The sequence below is a fragment of the Macrobrachium nipponense genome, chromosome 5 (assembly GCF_015104395.2).
Source record: "Macrobrachium nipponense isolate FS-2020 chromosome 5, ASM1510439v2, whole genome shotgun sequence".
In the NCBI taxonomy this organism is placed as follows: domain Eukaryota; kingdom Metazoa; phylum Arthropoda; class Malacostraca; order Decapoda; family Palaemonidae; genus Macrobrachium; species Macrobrachium nipponense.
This window is the reverse complement of record NC_061107.1, coordinates 78,375,488-78,390,662: the sequence shown is the minus strand read 5'-3', so window position 1 is coordinate 78,390,662 and position 15,175 is coordinate 78,375,488. Positions and strand designations below refer to the sequence as shown.

General features: G+C 39.9%; 1 protein-coding gene across 9 annotated transcripts in view; it reads right to left on the bottom strand.

Annotated features, from left to right (window-relative positions):
• Positions 1-15,175, bottom strand: part of LOC135215440 (endophilin-A-like) — a 610,297-nt gene that overhangs the window by 126,246 nt on the left and 468,876 nt on the right. For all 9 annotated transcript variants that reach the window (XM_064250095.1, XM_064250096.1, XM_064250098.1 and 6 more), the window contains one exon: positions 10,870-11,086. In XM_064250095.1, the coding sequence (XP_064106165.1) occupies positions 10,870-11,086 (217 nt within the window). The remainder of the gene's footprint in view (positions 1-10,869; positions 11,087-15,175) is intronic.

Sequence of the window (15,175 nt, the reverse complement as noted above, 5' to 3'; positions counted from 1 at the left end):
GATCTGTCTCTGAAACCCAAGTCACTTGGCTGAAATGTGAACCCGTATCGAAAATGAGAGACCGGTATTCGCGGTCTTTTCGCACGATTTCGCACCATGAATGACTATCCCGCGGTTATGAATCAAGATTTACAACTCGACTCAACTTAAAATGTACAAATTTAAAGACAACAAACAATGCATAAAGGTTAAAAAATCTAAACATTCTCTTTTTTATATATCCACTGCTCGACAAATTTCACGTTATGCAAAATAGTGCTGTGAAGATAAAGGCTCGTTTAATTTCTACCTTCCAGAATGTAATTTTAACAAAGGAGTGAAAACGCTAACCCGAAATGACGTAGTAAAAGTCACTTTAAGAAAAACAGATACTTAGGCAGGTACTTTAGAAAGGACGCCTACAATGACATGCCCAATTGCCCATAAACTGTGCCGAATACAACCTCTCTCTCTCTCTCTCTCTCTCTCTCTCTCTCTCTCTCTCTCCTCGCGCGCGCGCGCCAGGTAGTCTGCGTCGACTTGGCAGCAGCCACAGAACTGACGTCACTTTTTGAAAAATTATTCCTTCCTGGATCCACACCATAGAATCCATTGAAATCGATATATTTTACCAAGTTACATTATTCGGAGAGAGAGAGAATCATAAACAAAAATGCAAAACAAGCATTTTACGTATCTGAATCTTTGTAAACGTGGCATTACCAAAAACTTTTCTTTGTCAACAAGCACGATAAGATATCATATACAAAAGAAAGAGAGAGAGAGAGAGGAGACGAGGAGAGTGAGAGAAGGAGAGGAAGAGAGACGAGAGAGAGAGAGAGAGAGAGAGAGAGAGAGAGAGAGAGAGAGAGAGAGAGAGAGAGAGTTTGCAGTTTCAACAGGGCATAGCCATGAGAGCTGGTCCCTCTGATGAGGGCTAGATCCCTCTTCTATGCCTTTACCCAAATCAGCACATCCTACCCACCCTACCTACATCCTACCGACCTTCCATACAGCCTACCCACCCTACCTACATCCTACCAATCCTCCCTTCATCCTACCCATCCTTCCTACCAATCCTCCTCCCTACATCCAAGCAATCCTCTATATGTACATCCTACTAATCCTACCTACGTCCTAATCCTCATCCCCAAATCCTAATCACCCTCCCTACATCCTAGCAATCCTACCTACATCCTACCAATCCTACCTACATCCTACCAATCCTACCTAAACCCTACTCATCTTCCCTACATCCTACCAATCCACCCTGCATCCTACCCATCCTCCCTAAATCCTAATCATCCTCCCTACATCCTACCCATCCTTCCTATATCCTACCCATTCCTAAATCCTATCATCCTTACCCAATCCTCCCTAAATTCCTAATCCAATCCCTTCCCTTACACCTACCCACCTTCCTTAATCCTACCCATCCTTCCTCCCTATCCCTAATCCATCCTTCCTCATCCCTACCCAATCCTTCCTAATACATCCTCCTACCCATCCTTACCCATCTTCCTACATCTACCCATCCTTCCTGAATCCTAATCATCCTCCCTGAATCCTAATCATCCTCCCTTCATCCTACCCATCCTTCCTACATCCTAGCAATCCTCCTAACATTTCCCCTCAGACTGCCAACACCAATGTAGCCATCTCTGCCACCACTCCCTCTTCTCCTGTCGCTACTCTGGATGAGCTGATGCTGTAAAGGAGCAGCTTTCAGCTTATCCCAGAAAACTTCATCTCCAATAAAAGGGGAAGATTTTTTTTCTCTCCCTTTTTCGCACATCTAGAAGCTGCAGCTACTCTCTTGCCTTCGTTCTCAACTACACACTTCCATTTGCCGGTATGTTTTCAATAACCTCTTCGAATTCTCTCTCTGAGGTCACCTATTCTTTCTGAAGGCTTTCTCTCAACTTAGTAAAACTCACGATCTGTATTCACTTCCCCAAATAGAAGCACTCGAAAATATAATATGCGCAAATGATGAAATGATCTCGTTCTTATTTGTGTGTGAGAGAGAGAGAGAGAGAGAGAGAGAGAGAGAGAGAGAGAGAGAGAAGAGAATATGAACGTCCTATTACAATTTTCTTACAGACTTCATACATCTTACAGGACTAATAATAAACAATAGAAGCCTTTATTACACTTTGGATATTAGGACAACACACCGAGTTTGCGTGTTTAATAACTAGATGATGTTCTTATGAAACAAGATTATAAATATTATTGACAAAAAATCGGTCCAAATTCCTAGACGACGACCTTAACTCAAATTAACCTACGGTCAATTGCCGAAAAAACGAGCAAATTAAATTATACTTAATGCCTTCTCCACTACCCACACTATCCACCCACCAACAACATTATCAACGAAAGCATGAATGATAAGAAATGTTAAAAAGAGTTCATACTTCCGCTCACAGCCATTCCTATTGGAATCGATTTCCGGGTACGCATGACATCGAGTGTCGATGGTACGTAATCTCTTTAGGGTCCTTCAGCTAATGTAGCAATTAAGTTCTGTTACTGAAGAGCATATAAGCTGTGTCACGAAGTCTATAGCCAAGTACAGGTCGAAGAAATTGCCTTTCCTTCTCATTTTCTCGTTTCCTCAGGCCTGGGCTTGAAAAAGGGCACTTGGACGTCGTTCCAATGGCAAGTATTCTTAAATATACTTATAGGAAAACACTTTTGAGAGAGGACCCATTTCAAAACGAATTAATTTCTCAGTGGCCCTTTTTTCAACAACAAAATCTTGTGAACACATACAAAAGTCAACACAGAATCCTTCTAAACTGACTGGAAGACTAAATTAATACGGGCTGCTCTAGGAACAAGAGCCCGTGCTGGCATAAGGCGCCTAATCTCAAACAACAGACGAAATTATAGAAGATAGTAAAGATGTCTGGTGACTTCCAAACTATAAAAACTTTCATCAGTTGACCCAGCCTTGGATAGATTTATCATTTTCTTATTGAACTCCCAACTTTTGCAATGAAACGCAACACTCGATATCTCTGAGAGCAAAACTTGGTGCCAGGCATGTTTTTACGACCATCATAGGTATCCATAAACATTAGCAACTTTTAGGCAACGGGATATCATCAGTGATTAAACTGGCCGATGCTGGAGGGAAGAGTGTTACCTGAGAGTATTCGAAGTTTGGAATCGTACCTACGTATAGGTCTTCTCTCACGTGAGATAAGCCCCATAATCATTGTGTGTGTGTGTGTGTGTGTGTGTGTGTGTGTGTGTGTGTGTGTGTGTGTGTGTGTGTGTGTCGAAAGGTACCAGACACTAATGGCATAAGCCAAAGAGTTCGGCTAGTTTTCACCGGGAAGTAAAGGAAAACGAATGCTGGCCACAGGTATACGCTTCCCTTCCAATGCAATAAATATAAAAAGATGCCGAATCTCTTCGGTGAGGGACACAGGAAGATTCCAAGATCACGGATCATATTTCATCAGATAGGACAGAAATGGGGACAGTTGGCCATCGAAGTTAGTACCCTAAAATCTCTCTCTCTCTCTCTCTCTCTCTCTCTCTCCTCTCTCTCTCTCTCTCTCTCTCGGTAGTGAGTGAGTAGTTTCGCCGATGACACAAGAATAAGTAGAGAAATTACTTGTGATGAAGATAGGAACGCGCTACAAAGATACCTTGACAAAGTATATGATTGGGCAGAGGTAAATAGGATGGTAATTAATTCTGATAAATTTGAATCAATAAATTTCGGAGACAGAGAAGGAAAGCTATATGCATATAGGGGACCTAATAATGAGACAATCACAAATAAGGAAGCAGTTAAAGACTTGGTGTGATGATGAATAGGAACATGTTATGCAATGATCAAATAACAATTCTATTAGCAAAATGTAAAGCAAAAATGGGAATGTTGTTACGGTACTTCAAAACAAGAAAAGCTGAACACATGATTATGCTTTATAAAACATATGTCCGTAGTCCACTTGAATATTGCAATATGATATGGTACCCGCACTATCAAAAGGATATTGCACAAATAGAGAGTGTACAAAGGTCCTTTACAGCTAGAATAGAAGAAGTTAAGGACCTTGACTACTGGGAAAGACTACAATCCTTAAAATTATACAGTCTAGAAAGGAGAAGAGAACGCTACATGATAATTCAGGCATGGAAACAGATAGAAGGAATAGCCGAAAACATCATGGAGCTAAAAATATCAGAAAGAGCAAGCAGAGGTAGATTAATAGTGCCCAAAACTATACCAGGAAAAATAAGGAAAGCACACAGGACATTAATCCACTACGCACCAGCATTGATTATGTGTTTAAGAATAAGCTCGACAAATATCTAAGCTGCATCCCAGACCATCCAAGATTGGAAGATGCAAAATATACCGGAAGATGTACTAGCAACTCTCTGGTAGACATTAGAGGTGCCTCACACTGAGGGACCTGGGGCAACCCGAACAAGATGTAAGGTCTGTAAGGTAAGGCGTCTCTCTGTCTCTCTCTCTCTCTCTCTCTCTCTCTCTCTCTCTCTCTGATCTTTAAGAAACCACCAATCGACAACCTTCACCGGTCACATATTAGATTCAAGAGGAGGAAAGCATGAACGTGTCTCGTCGAATGTCTGAATCCAGTGGGGAAGCGAGAGAGGGGAGCGTGGGCAGATTTTTAATTCCTCAACCTCACCATTCTATTCCCCGCAGGCAAGCAGGCAAGCACACACAGACACACATGCAGACTTGGGGTGCGCTCATACATGAACGACAGAATTCGCCTGACCTCTAACCTTCGACCTTTCCTGCTGCTGCTGCTGCTGCTGAGGCATTTTGGCTTTTGACATTTAGCGGCTAAGGGAGAGGAAAAGCGCGGTTCGAAACTTATGCTAGCTAGAGTGCCTCTTTGGAACTTTCGGGTTTTGGCCCGAACGCGATTCAAGGGTGCCAGTCATCCATCCCCCTACTAGGTTGGAGTGGGAAATGGCCCCAGAAGAAGTCTCTGAAGCGCAAGCGCGCTCCCTTTAGATTTTCGAATTATATCAAAGCAATCCCAAATGTGTTTTCTCTACTCAAGGTAATTTCTCTTCTTCATTTGCCTAGTGGGCCAAAACATTTACAGACGACTCTCCATTTGCATTTACTCCATGAACTCACAACCTACAAACACCATCACGATTCTCTGTTACTTCACTGCATTTAAGTCGACTAGCAAAACCACCTTTTCAAATCCTCCAAACCCAGGCAGGTACAGATTCAGTCCCATGAACTCTTTAAAATCTAATTATTCTTTTATATTCCTCTGCCACATCCGAGCACACTCTACAAACAATTTGACACACATGCATACAAACTTACACACAGGCATGGCTGTGCAAGCATGCTCATGAGAACAACATACAGTACTTCGTATTGGAAAGAATAACAACTCAAAACAAAATACAACTTTTAAAGTGTAAAAGGCGAAGGACCATGTAAAAACCTACTCTGCACTTTTGCAAGCCACCAACATCCAGAGTTAAAACTAGGTATATCCCCATGTTTGTTTTTTTTTTCATCCCCATGGTTTTTTTTTTTTATCCCCATGGTTTTTTTTTTTTTAACTCAGTGAGGCTGACTTTTACTCCGAGAGGAGAGAGAGAGAGAGAGAGAGAGAGAGAGAGAGAGAGAGTGTTATGGGGATTAGGATGTCTCAAAGACTTATTAGTCCATCCGCGGAGACATCGTGTGCTCACTTATCTGTAGGAGCAGGTTTTACTGTTCATTCACAGTATTTTAATGATTTTGTCTAGCTTTCTTTTGAACTCTTCCACACTGTTGCTGTTTACAACTTCTGGTGGCAGTTTATTCCACGTGTCACATATCTCGTATGTGAAAAAGTTCCCATAATGCAGTGTGTTGCATCGCTTCAGTTAAATTTAAAATGAGAAACTGCCAACTGCTTTTGCAGATATGCAATGGCTTCCTCTACTCTGTCTGATGAAAAAAAAACTAAAGAAGATTTTTCATATTGTGACAGTACTCCGAGGTCAAAAAAAGTCCTTTATAATTATTCACCTTCTGTGGAGAAAGTGCCTGCCCAGTCACAGGTCAATAGTACAATGTGTGACCAGATTTGGCGTTGTATTCTGCATCTTTAATTTTCAGTTACACGAATTCGTTAATGGCGAATTTGGCTTAAACCGCAAAATGCTTACTCGGTACCGTGAATGGAACAATTTTTTTTTATCTTTAGGGAATAGCTTCAATAAGGTATTCATAACGTTGAGTCCTTTAACAAAAGATACGCTAAGGGAAAAGGGAATGAACTGTACTGTATAATCTTTACTTCTCAGAAATGTTTCAAGGTTGTAAATTGTTTATTTATGGTTAAATGAACACTCTTTAATAATAACAATTTATACATCTCAATAGTCATGTTTGTAATTGGGGGTCTCTCTCTCTCTCTCTCTCTCTCTCTCTCTCTCTCTCTCTCTCTCTCTCTCTGTTTCCTTGTGAAATTCTCTCTTTTGGCCATTCTTAAAACCAGGGTGGAGTCATACTGTTCAAATAAAATTTTGCACAAGAAAATTTATAGACACCCGAGAGAGAGGAGAGGGAGAGAGGAGAAGAGAGAGAGAGAGAGAGACGAGAGAGAGATGAGAGAGAGAGAGAGAGAGAGAGGGGGGGGGGTTCCAATAGATTTCCACTGCATTATCAAGAAACCGTAATGACCATTTCATAAAAAAAAAAAAAAAAAAAAAAAAAAAAAAAAAAAAAAAAAACAGAGCGAGCGAGATTCCACCAAACCGGATACATAAAGGTAATAAATCAAGATGTCCCACTGCCAAACACTTTCCACAGGCCAAAAGGCATATAATGTTCGTACGCTCGACATTACATAAAACCGTCGACAGAATTCCAGAATTCATGTTTAATTCCGCAGGATCTTCGTGAAACCCTTCTACAATTCCCGCTTAATTCCGCAGGATCTTCGTGAAACACTCCTACGGACTCGGAAGCCCCAGGGGAGATGGGACTCGCCATGAATACTCCCACATTCACTTCTGTTCATCATTCTCCCTCCTGCACCTCTCACAGGCCTCTTTAATACACCCACGCTCGTCATCAGAGGGCGGGATTTCCAAACCGCCCCATTTCTCCAGGAAGTATAAGAGAGGAGGAGGAGGAGGAGAGAGGGGAGAAAAGACGGGAGTTAGCAGCTTCCGATTGACGAAGATCGGTGCGTCTCATTCCAATGAGAGAGAGAGAGAGAGAGAGAGAGAGAGAGAGAGCAACGCTGAACACTCCCATCAGTCCCTGTAAATCACGATTTTCTCCGACAGGGGGGTTTTCTTGATCAGAGTTACCCCTGGATTTTGTTCTTTGTTTATTAAAAAGTAACTTCTTGCGCGCGCGCGCGTGTGTGTGATACTTTCCCTGAGATTATAGGAACCCAAACACAGATGATGGAAGGGAACCAAAGCAGAACAACAATATGAACTTACACAAGGTCTACATTATTTCAACGAATCCATTAAATTCTTACATACCACCTTGACGTTGATCACTGCATTGACGGTAAATTCAAGTTAGAATAATAAACAAAATGACGTCAAATTGATTTTAATTTATTATTTGCATACCAAGGCGCTACAGGAGGAATTGACGCCACCCAACGAAAGAAGGCAAGAAAAGCTTGTTCCATTTCCAAGTAGGTATGAAATAAACAACAATTTCCCCAAAATCGAAGCAAGCACAACAAGAGAATGGTCCTCTTTGCTCCATGACTCTGCGTAAATGGATTCAGAGATTGTTATATACTATGTCGCAGCCTGGGATATATGACAAAAGGAAACTAATATGTGCCGTAACATCAGTACGACTAAGTCCAAATATACAATAGACGACGATAGGGATTTGATGAAAGGCCACCCAACAACGCACAAAAGAGGCCATACAAATGATTAAGTGTGCAATAAAGTGAAATATAAGCAAAGAGCCCATAATCCTCAACTCCTACAATGGGAGAGACAGCAAATCGTAAACTCCGCGTCATATGGAATCATCCCAAGATGGTCACACAAATGAATTTTTTTCCACTAAATTTCATTAAACACAATTCACAGAACCACCATATACTTGAGAACACAGACGCTAATACCGAGTGGAGACATAACCCTCTTTTAACTGTGTTGGCGAGGTAATATTAAGCGAACGCCTGAGATACAATGACGAATATCCAAGAAACGCTGCAAATAACATTTGTACGACCATCGAAAATGTGAACTGAAGGACCGGGGGAGGCCATTAACTTTTAAAAGTACGGTTACATAGGATTGAATATCTCTGTAGAGAAGGACAAAGGAAATTTTGAGAAGAAAAAGAACTATACGGTTCGCTTTAACTTTATTATAAAGATGGAAAAAGAAACCCACAAAATTACTTAGTATAACTTGTTTACTTGTAAGTATTTACATATACTACTGAACACTCGAGTACTTTCAGGTCCCATATGTGGCCCTTTCTCAAGAGATGTGTAGGTAATACTAACAAGGCGATTACTCTGTAAAACAGGAATGAAAGGCTTCTGCCACTGGATTGTGTGACAACGTGGTATCTCAAAAGAATATGAAGGCTACTGTTCTCCAAAGCGAGTAGCAGACCCTTACTCTCAGTGCTGGAAAAGATCTTGCACAGACAGATGGCAACACTTCCCGCGACTTCTCTGAAGCACGTAACTTAAACCACGTTTTCTCCGGAGATAGAAGGATGGTCGGTTGGTTATGATTTAGCTGGCATTGTGCCAGCACGGGCTCTTGCTCCTAAAGCAGCCGTAAAGCTTCGAAAACCAATAAAGTGTGCTGACTTTAGAAAATAACTAAGACCATCTAAAAGGAAATAACCGTAAGACCCTATACGGAACTCCTCCACTCCAACTGTCTAAGAAATCAGACATTTCCCCCCGACAGCCCTCGAATGGAAAGCAATTTCGGAGACGAATGGCGCAAGACGTTAGTCATCTGGGAGAAGACCGTCAACTGAGGACTATTTCGCTTCAACGGTCCCGAAAAAGGGAGTTACGTGCAATAAATGGGGAGGCTGACATAAAATGAGTGTTCTCAGTGATAAAACCGAAAGGTTGTTCGTCATCACGGGTGCGTCACACGTCGACGCAAAGAAGACTGGTCAACAGCGTCAACTGCAAAGCGGAAATGAGAGGGCAACGACGAACACTAAATAAATTGCAGAAGATAAGGGTGTGCCATTAGCAATTATGGACTGAAAAACTCCGACGAGGGGAGCAAGAAAGAACTGAATAACTCCGACGAAGGGAGCGAGAATTGAGATGAACGACGTAGTAAGAATGGCGAAGAGAAGAATAAATATTATAATATACTAATAAGGAATATTGACTGAAGAGCTGATATGATCAGACGACCATGAATGATGTATAACAAAGAACTGAAATGTGATATTGATTCCCGATCAACGGAAAATGAGGTCATCACACAGGACACATAAGAGATCAAGTTATTCCATTACATTACTAGCCTGATACGATTCTCCTTGCATTTGAAAACATTTTTATCTGTTTATTAATATATTTTTCGTTTTTAATAAGTGAATGTCTTTCTGTATTTCCCTCTATCTTATCTTACTTCTTCCTGATGAACACCGTATTCTTTGGAAGATTGAATTTAAAGTTAGTGGCCCCTTTGGGCGTGTTCCACATAATAATAATAATAATAATAATTAATAATAATAATAATAATAATAATAATAATAATGAATAATAATAATAATAATAATAATAATAATAATAATAATAATAATAATAATAATAATAATAATAATACCAGCTAACAGTACTTCGATAGCAGTACCTATGAAATTGGTTTTTGTTCCACTCACTCTTGATTTGACTATTACAACGAGAATCTTGGTGTCGACGAATATGCTGTAAGACTTATGAAACAAAGTGCTAAAGGGGAGTATGATATTTTTGATAACATATTTACAAAAAAAGCGACGAGTCAAAGTTTTTTAAGGAAATACGAAAGCAGCAAATAGAAAACACACGAAGCTCTACTGAAAAAGGAGGAAAATAATTCAAGACAGTTCTATGGAAGTCAACATTATATATAGATAGATATATATATATAATATATTATATATATTATATATATATATATATAAGCATAAACTCGTATAAACAATCGCACACAGAAGGGCGCATTAACAACGGTTTCATCTGCGGTGACAGAGAATAGAGAATGCGCTGCCAAAACTCGTCTCTGATAATTATGATAGGCAAAGATGACGTGATTTACTCCATCACAAATAATGGATGATTAATCCCTTTTAAGAACTGAGTCTACTGCCTCTATTCATTTCCCTCTACCCCACAGAAGCAAACAATACTATTAAGCGTAAAAAAAAAGCGTCCTTTTTTCACCCTGTCTTATCACGACCATCTCTTTCCAGAAATCATCTAATGCGGCATTATCGCACGCCGAACAAAGCTCCCATAATGTCGCGAAATGCAAGATCATCACGGCATCGAAAGATGATGATGATGATGATGACCCAGATCCAGATCTGAAAGGATTTTATTTACCCGATATCGAAGAGAATACAAATGACCGGGGATTCATTATTTTTATCATTAGACCTATACACCTATATATGTAATCAGTAGCCTTTATGTTGCGAATAAATATGTATTTAGATTAACGCGTCTGTTTTTAAAAACATACAAAAGTGTAAATCTAGAGTATTTGAAGTCATCTGACTAAAAGTAAAAAAAGAATATTTTCAAATTAAACTCAGCCTTGTCAACTGCATAAAATCTCGCGCATGCGCCCTAGCAACGGCCGATATCCTCATGAAGAGCTCGTTCATTCACGCGGACAACTTACCGTAGAGGTTGTCTTCTCCGATCTTCCTGCCGTAGGCGATCAAGGTTTCTCCTAGGACGCCTTCAGGCTGTGGGTAAGTAGCTGCCTTGGCCTGCCCGGAGAGTTTGCCGATGCCCTTGACGGCGGACATCTTGGCTCGGGAGGCTGGGTTGGGGTGGAGGAACTCCTTCGTCTTGAGCTGTAGTTCCTCCACCAGTTCGCACATGATGTCCGTTTTCTGCAAGAGATAATAATGAAATGATGTCCGTTTTCTGCAAGAGATATAATAAAATATGTCCGTTTTCTGCAAGAGATGATAATAAAATAATGTCCGTTTTCTGCAAGAGATGATAATAAAATAATGTCCGTTTTCTGCAAGAGATAATAATAAAATAATGTCCGTTTTCTGCAAGAGATGATAATAAAATAATGTCTGTTTTCTGCAAGAAATGATAATAAAATAATGTCCGTTTTCTGCAAGAGATGATAATAAAATAATGTCCGTTTTCTGCAAGAGATAATAATAAAATAATGTCTGTTTTCTGCAAGAGATGATAATAAAATGATGTCCGTTTTCTGCAAGAGATAGATAATAATAATAATAATAATAATAATAATAATAATAATAATAATAATAATAATAATAAGAATAATAATAATAATAATATTCTCGGAACCAACCGAAAAAGACTATACAGCAACTAAGAGGGAAGACAACTACCCAGAAATTCCTGAAGCCGAACCAAGTAAGAGACTATGGGAAAACATATGGAGCAATCCGGTATCACACAACAAACATGCAACATGGCTCCAGGAAGTCAAGGAAGAAGAAACAGGGAGAATAAAACAAAGATTCACAGACATCACGACAGACACAGTCAGACACCAACTAAAGAAAATGCCAAACTGGAAAGCCCCAGGTCCCGATGAAGTCCATGGATACTGGATCAAAAACTTCAAGGCCCTACACCCACGAATAGCAGAACAACTCCAGCATTGTATCTCAAATCACCAAGCACCCAAATGGATGACCACAGGAAGAACATCCTTAGTACAAAAAGACAAGAGTAAGGGAAATATAGCCAGTAACTACAGGCCTATCACCTGCCTACCAATAATGTGGAAGTTACTAACAGGTATCATCAGTGAAAGGCTATACAACTACCTAGAGGAGACAAACACCATCCCCCACCAACAGAAAGGCTGCAGAAGGAAGTGTAGGGGCACAAAAGACCAGCTCCTGATAGACAAAATGGTAATGAAGAACAGTAGGAGAAGGAAAACCAACCTAAGCATGGCATGGATAGACTATAAGAAAGCCTTCGACATGATACCACACACATGGCTAATAGAATGCCTGAAAATATATGGGGCAGAGGAAAATACCATCAGCTTCCTCAAAAATACAATGCGCAACTGGAATACAATACTTACAAGCTCTGGAATAAGACTAGCAGAGGTTAGTATCAGGAGAGGGATCTTCCAGGGCGACTCACTGTCCCCACTACTCTTCGTAGTAGCCATGATTCCCAAGACAAAAGTACTACAGAAGATGGATGCCGGGTACCAACTCAAGAAAAGAGGCAACAAAATCAACCATCTGATGTTCATGGACGACATCAAGCTGTATGGTAAGAACATCAAGGAAATAAGATACCCTAATCCAGACTGTAAGGATTGTATCTGGGGACATCAGGATGGAGTTTGGAATAGAAAAATGCGCCTTAGTCAACATACAAAAAGGCAAAGTAACGAGAACTGAAGGGATAAAGCTACCAGATGGGAGCAACATCAAACACATAGATGAGACAGGATACAAATACCTGGGAATAATGGAAGGAGGAGATATAAAACACCAAGAGATGAAGGACACGATCAGGAAAGAATATATGCAGAGACTCAAGGCGATACTCAAGTCAAAACTCAACGCCGGAAATATGATAAAAGCCATAAACACATGGGCAGTGCCAGTAATCAGATACAGAGCAGGAATAGTGGAATGGACGAAGGCAGAACTCCGCAGCATTGATCAGAAAACCAGGAAACAAATGACAATACACAAAGCACTACACCCAAGAGCAAATACGGACAGACTATACATAACACGAAAGGAAGGAGGGAGAGGACTACTAAGTATAGAGGACTGCGTCAACATCGAAAACAGAGCACTGGGGCAATATCTGAAAACCAGTGAAGACGAGTGGCTAAAGAGTGCATGGAAGAAGGACTAATAAAAGTAGACGAAGACCCAGAAATATACAGAGACAGGAGAAAGACAGAAAGAACAGAGGACTGGCACAACAAACCAATGCACGGACAATACATCAAACAGACTAAAGAACTAGCCAGCGATGACAATTGGCAATGGCTACAGAGGGGAGAGCTCAAGAAGGAAACTGAAGGAATGATAACAGCGGCACAAGATCAGGCCCTAAGAACCAGATATGTTCAGAGAACGATAGACGGAAATAACATCTCTCCCATATGTAGGAAGTGCAATACGAAAAATGAAACCATAAACCACATAGGAAGTGAATGCCCGGCACTTGCACAGAACCAGTACAAAAAGAGGCATGATTCAGTGGCAAAAGCCCTCCACTGGAGCCTGTGCAAGAAACATCAGCTACCTTGCAGTAATAAGTGGTACGAGCACCAACCTGAAGGAGTGATAGAAAACGATCAGGCAAAGATCCTCTGGGACTATGGTATCAGAACGGATAGGGTGATACGTGCAAACAGACCAGACGTGACGTTGATTGACAAAGTCAAGAAGAAAGTATCACTCATTGATGTCGCAATACCATGGGACACCAGAGTTGAAGAGAAAGAGAGGGAAAAAATGGATAAGTATCAAGATCTGAAAATAGAAATAAGAAGGATATGGGATATGCCAGTGGAAATCGTACCCATAATCATAGGAGCACTAGGCACGATCCCAAGATCCCTGAAAAGGAATCTAGAAAAACTAGAGGCTGAAGTAGCTCCAGGACTCATGCAGAAGAGTGTGATCCTAGAAACGGCACACATAGTACGAAAAGTGATGGACACATAGTAAGAAAAGTGATGGACTCCTAAGGAGGCAGGATGCAACCCGGAACCCCACACTATAAATACCACCCAGTCGAATTGGAGGACTGTGATAGAGCAAAAAAAAAAAAAAAAAAAAAAAAAAAAAAAAAAAAAAAAAATAATAACAACAGGGAAAAACTCTCTATCACGAGAGTATATATAATGTTCTAAAGGGTCCACAATAATACAAAGTGTAAAAAGTCCGTGTATAATTTTGAAGACTTTACAGAAAGCTTTCGAACCCTTCCCTGGGTTCATCTTCAGTCCAAATGAACAATAAGTTACGACAAGTACAGAGGTAAATTTAAAAAACAAGAGACGTTGAAGATCGTTGACAACGGTCGTTGGCTCGTTAATTAACGAGCCAACGACCGTTGTCAACGATCTTCAACGTCTCTTGTTTTTTAAATTTACCTCTGTACTTTTCGTAACTTATTGTTCATTTGGACTGAAGATGAACCCAGGGAAGGGTTCGAAAGCTTTCTGTAAAGTCTTCAAAATTATACACGGACTTTTTACACTTTGTATTATTGTGGACCCTTTAGGACAATAATAATAATATTATTATGTTTTCATGGTTTTGTACGAAACATTACTGCGCACTCATCTCTCGCGGACCAATAATATTCAAGAATAATTCTCATTCTCTTTGATTAATCAGTGTACAGTTAAGTTTCATGCTCAGACGCTGACTGCAGCATCATTTCAGAAAGATACTTAAAACATTTACTGGGGTATGCTCGAAATACTCATGGCAAAAAAAAAAAAAAAAAAAAAAAAAAAAAAAAAAAAAAAAAAAAAAAAATCCAAATTATCCAAAAACAAAATTTCTATGCTTTGCCATTAAAAAATATACTTGACAAATTAAAATATTAAAAATAAAATATTACATTATTCATACAATGCAAAACTACTACAAATCTCCTTTCGAATTAACTCTAATATATATCATATCTATATATATATATATATATATATAGCAATATATAAAATATCTATATATAAAAGTTATTCATGTCAGATATCGGGTTTTCAATCACGAGGATCTAGACAGAAAATTATTATTTCAATTCTCTATTGAGAATCTGGTTGGCAATGTGTCAAGTTATTTCCAAATCACGATCCTGATGAGGCTCCACCCTGAGGATGCCTGCTCCATTATGACTTCCTCCAGATGTATATAGCTTTTGTTTCTGATCTTAAGAAGTCACCACATGCGAGGTCTTTCCCACTGGGAGCGGTGGCTGAGAAGCCTCCA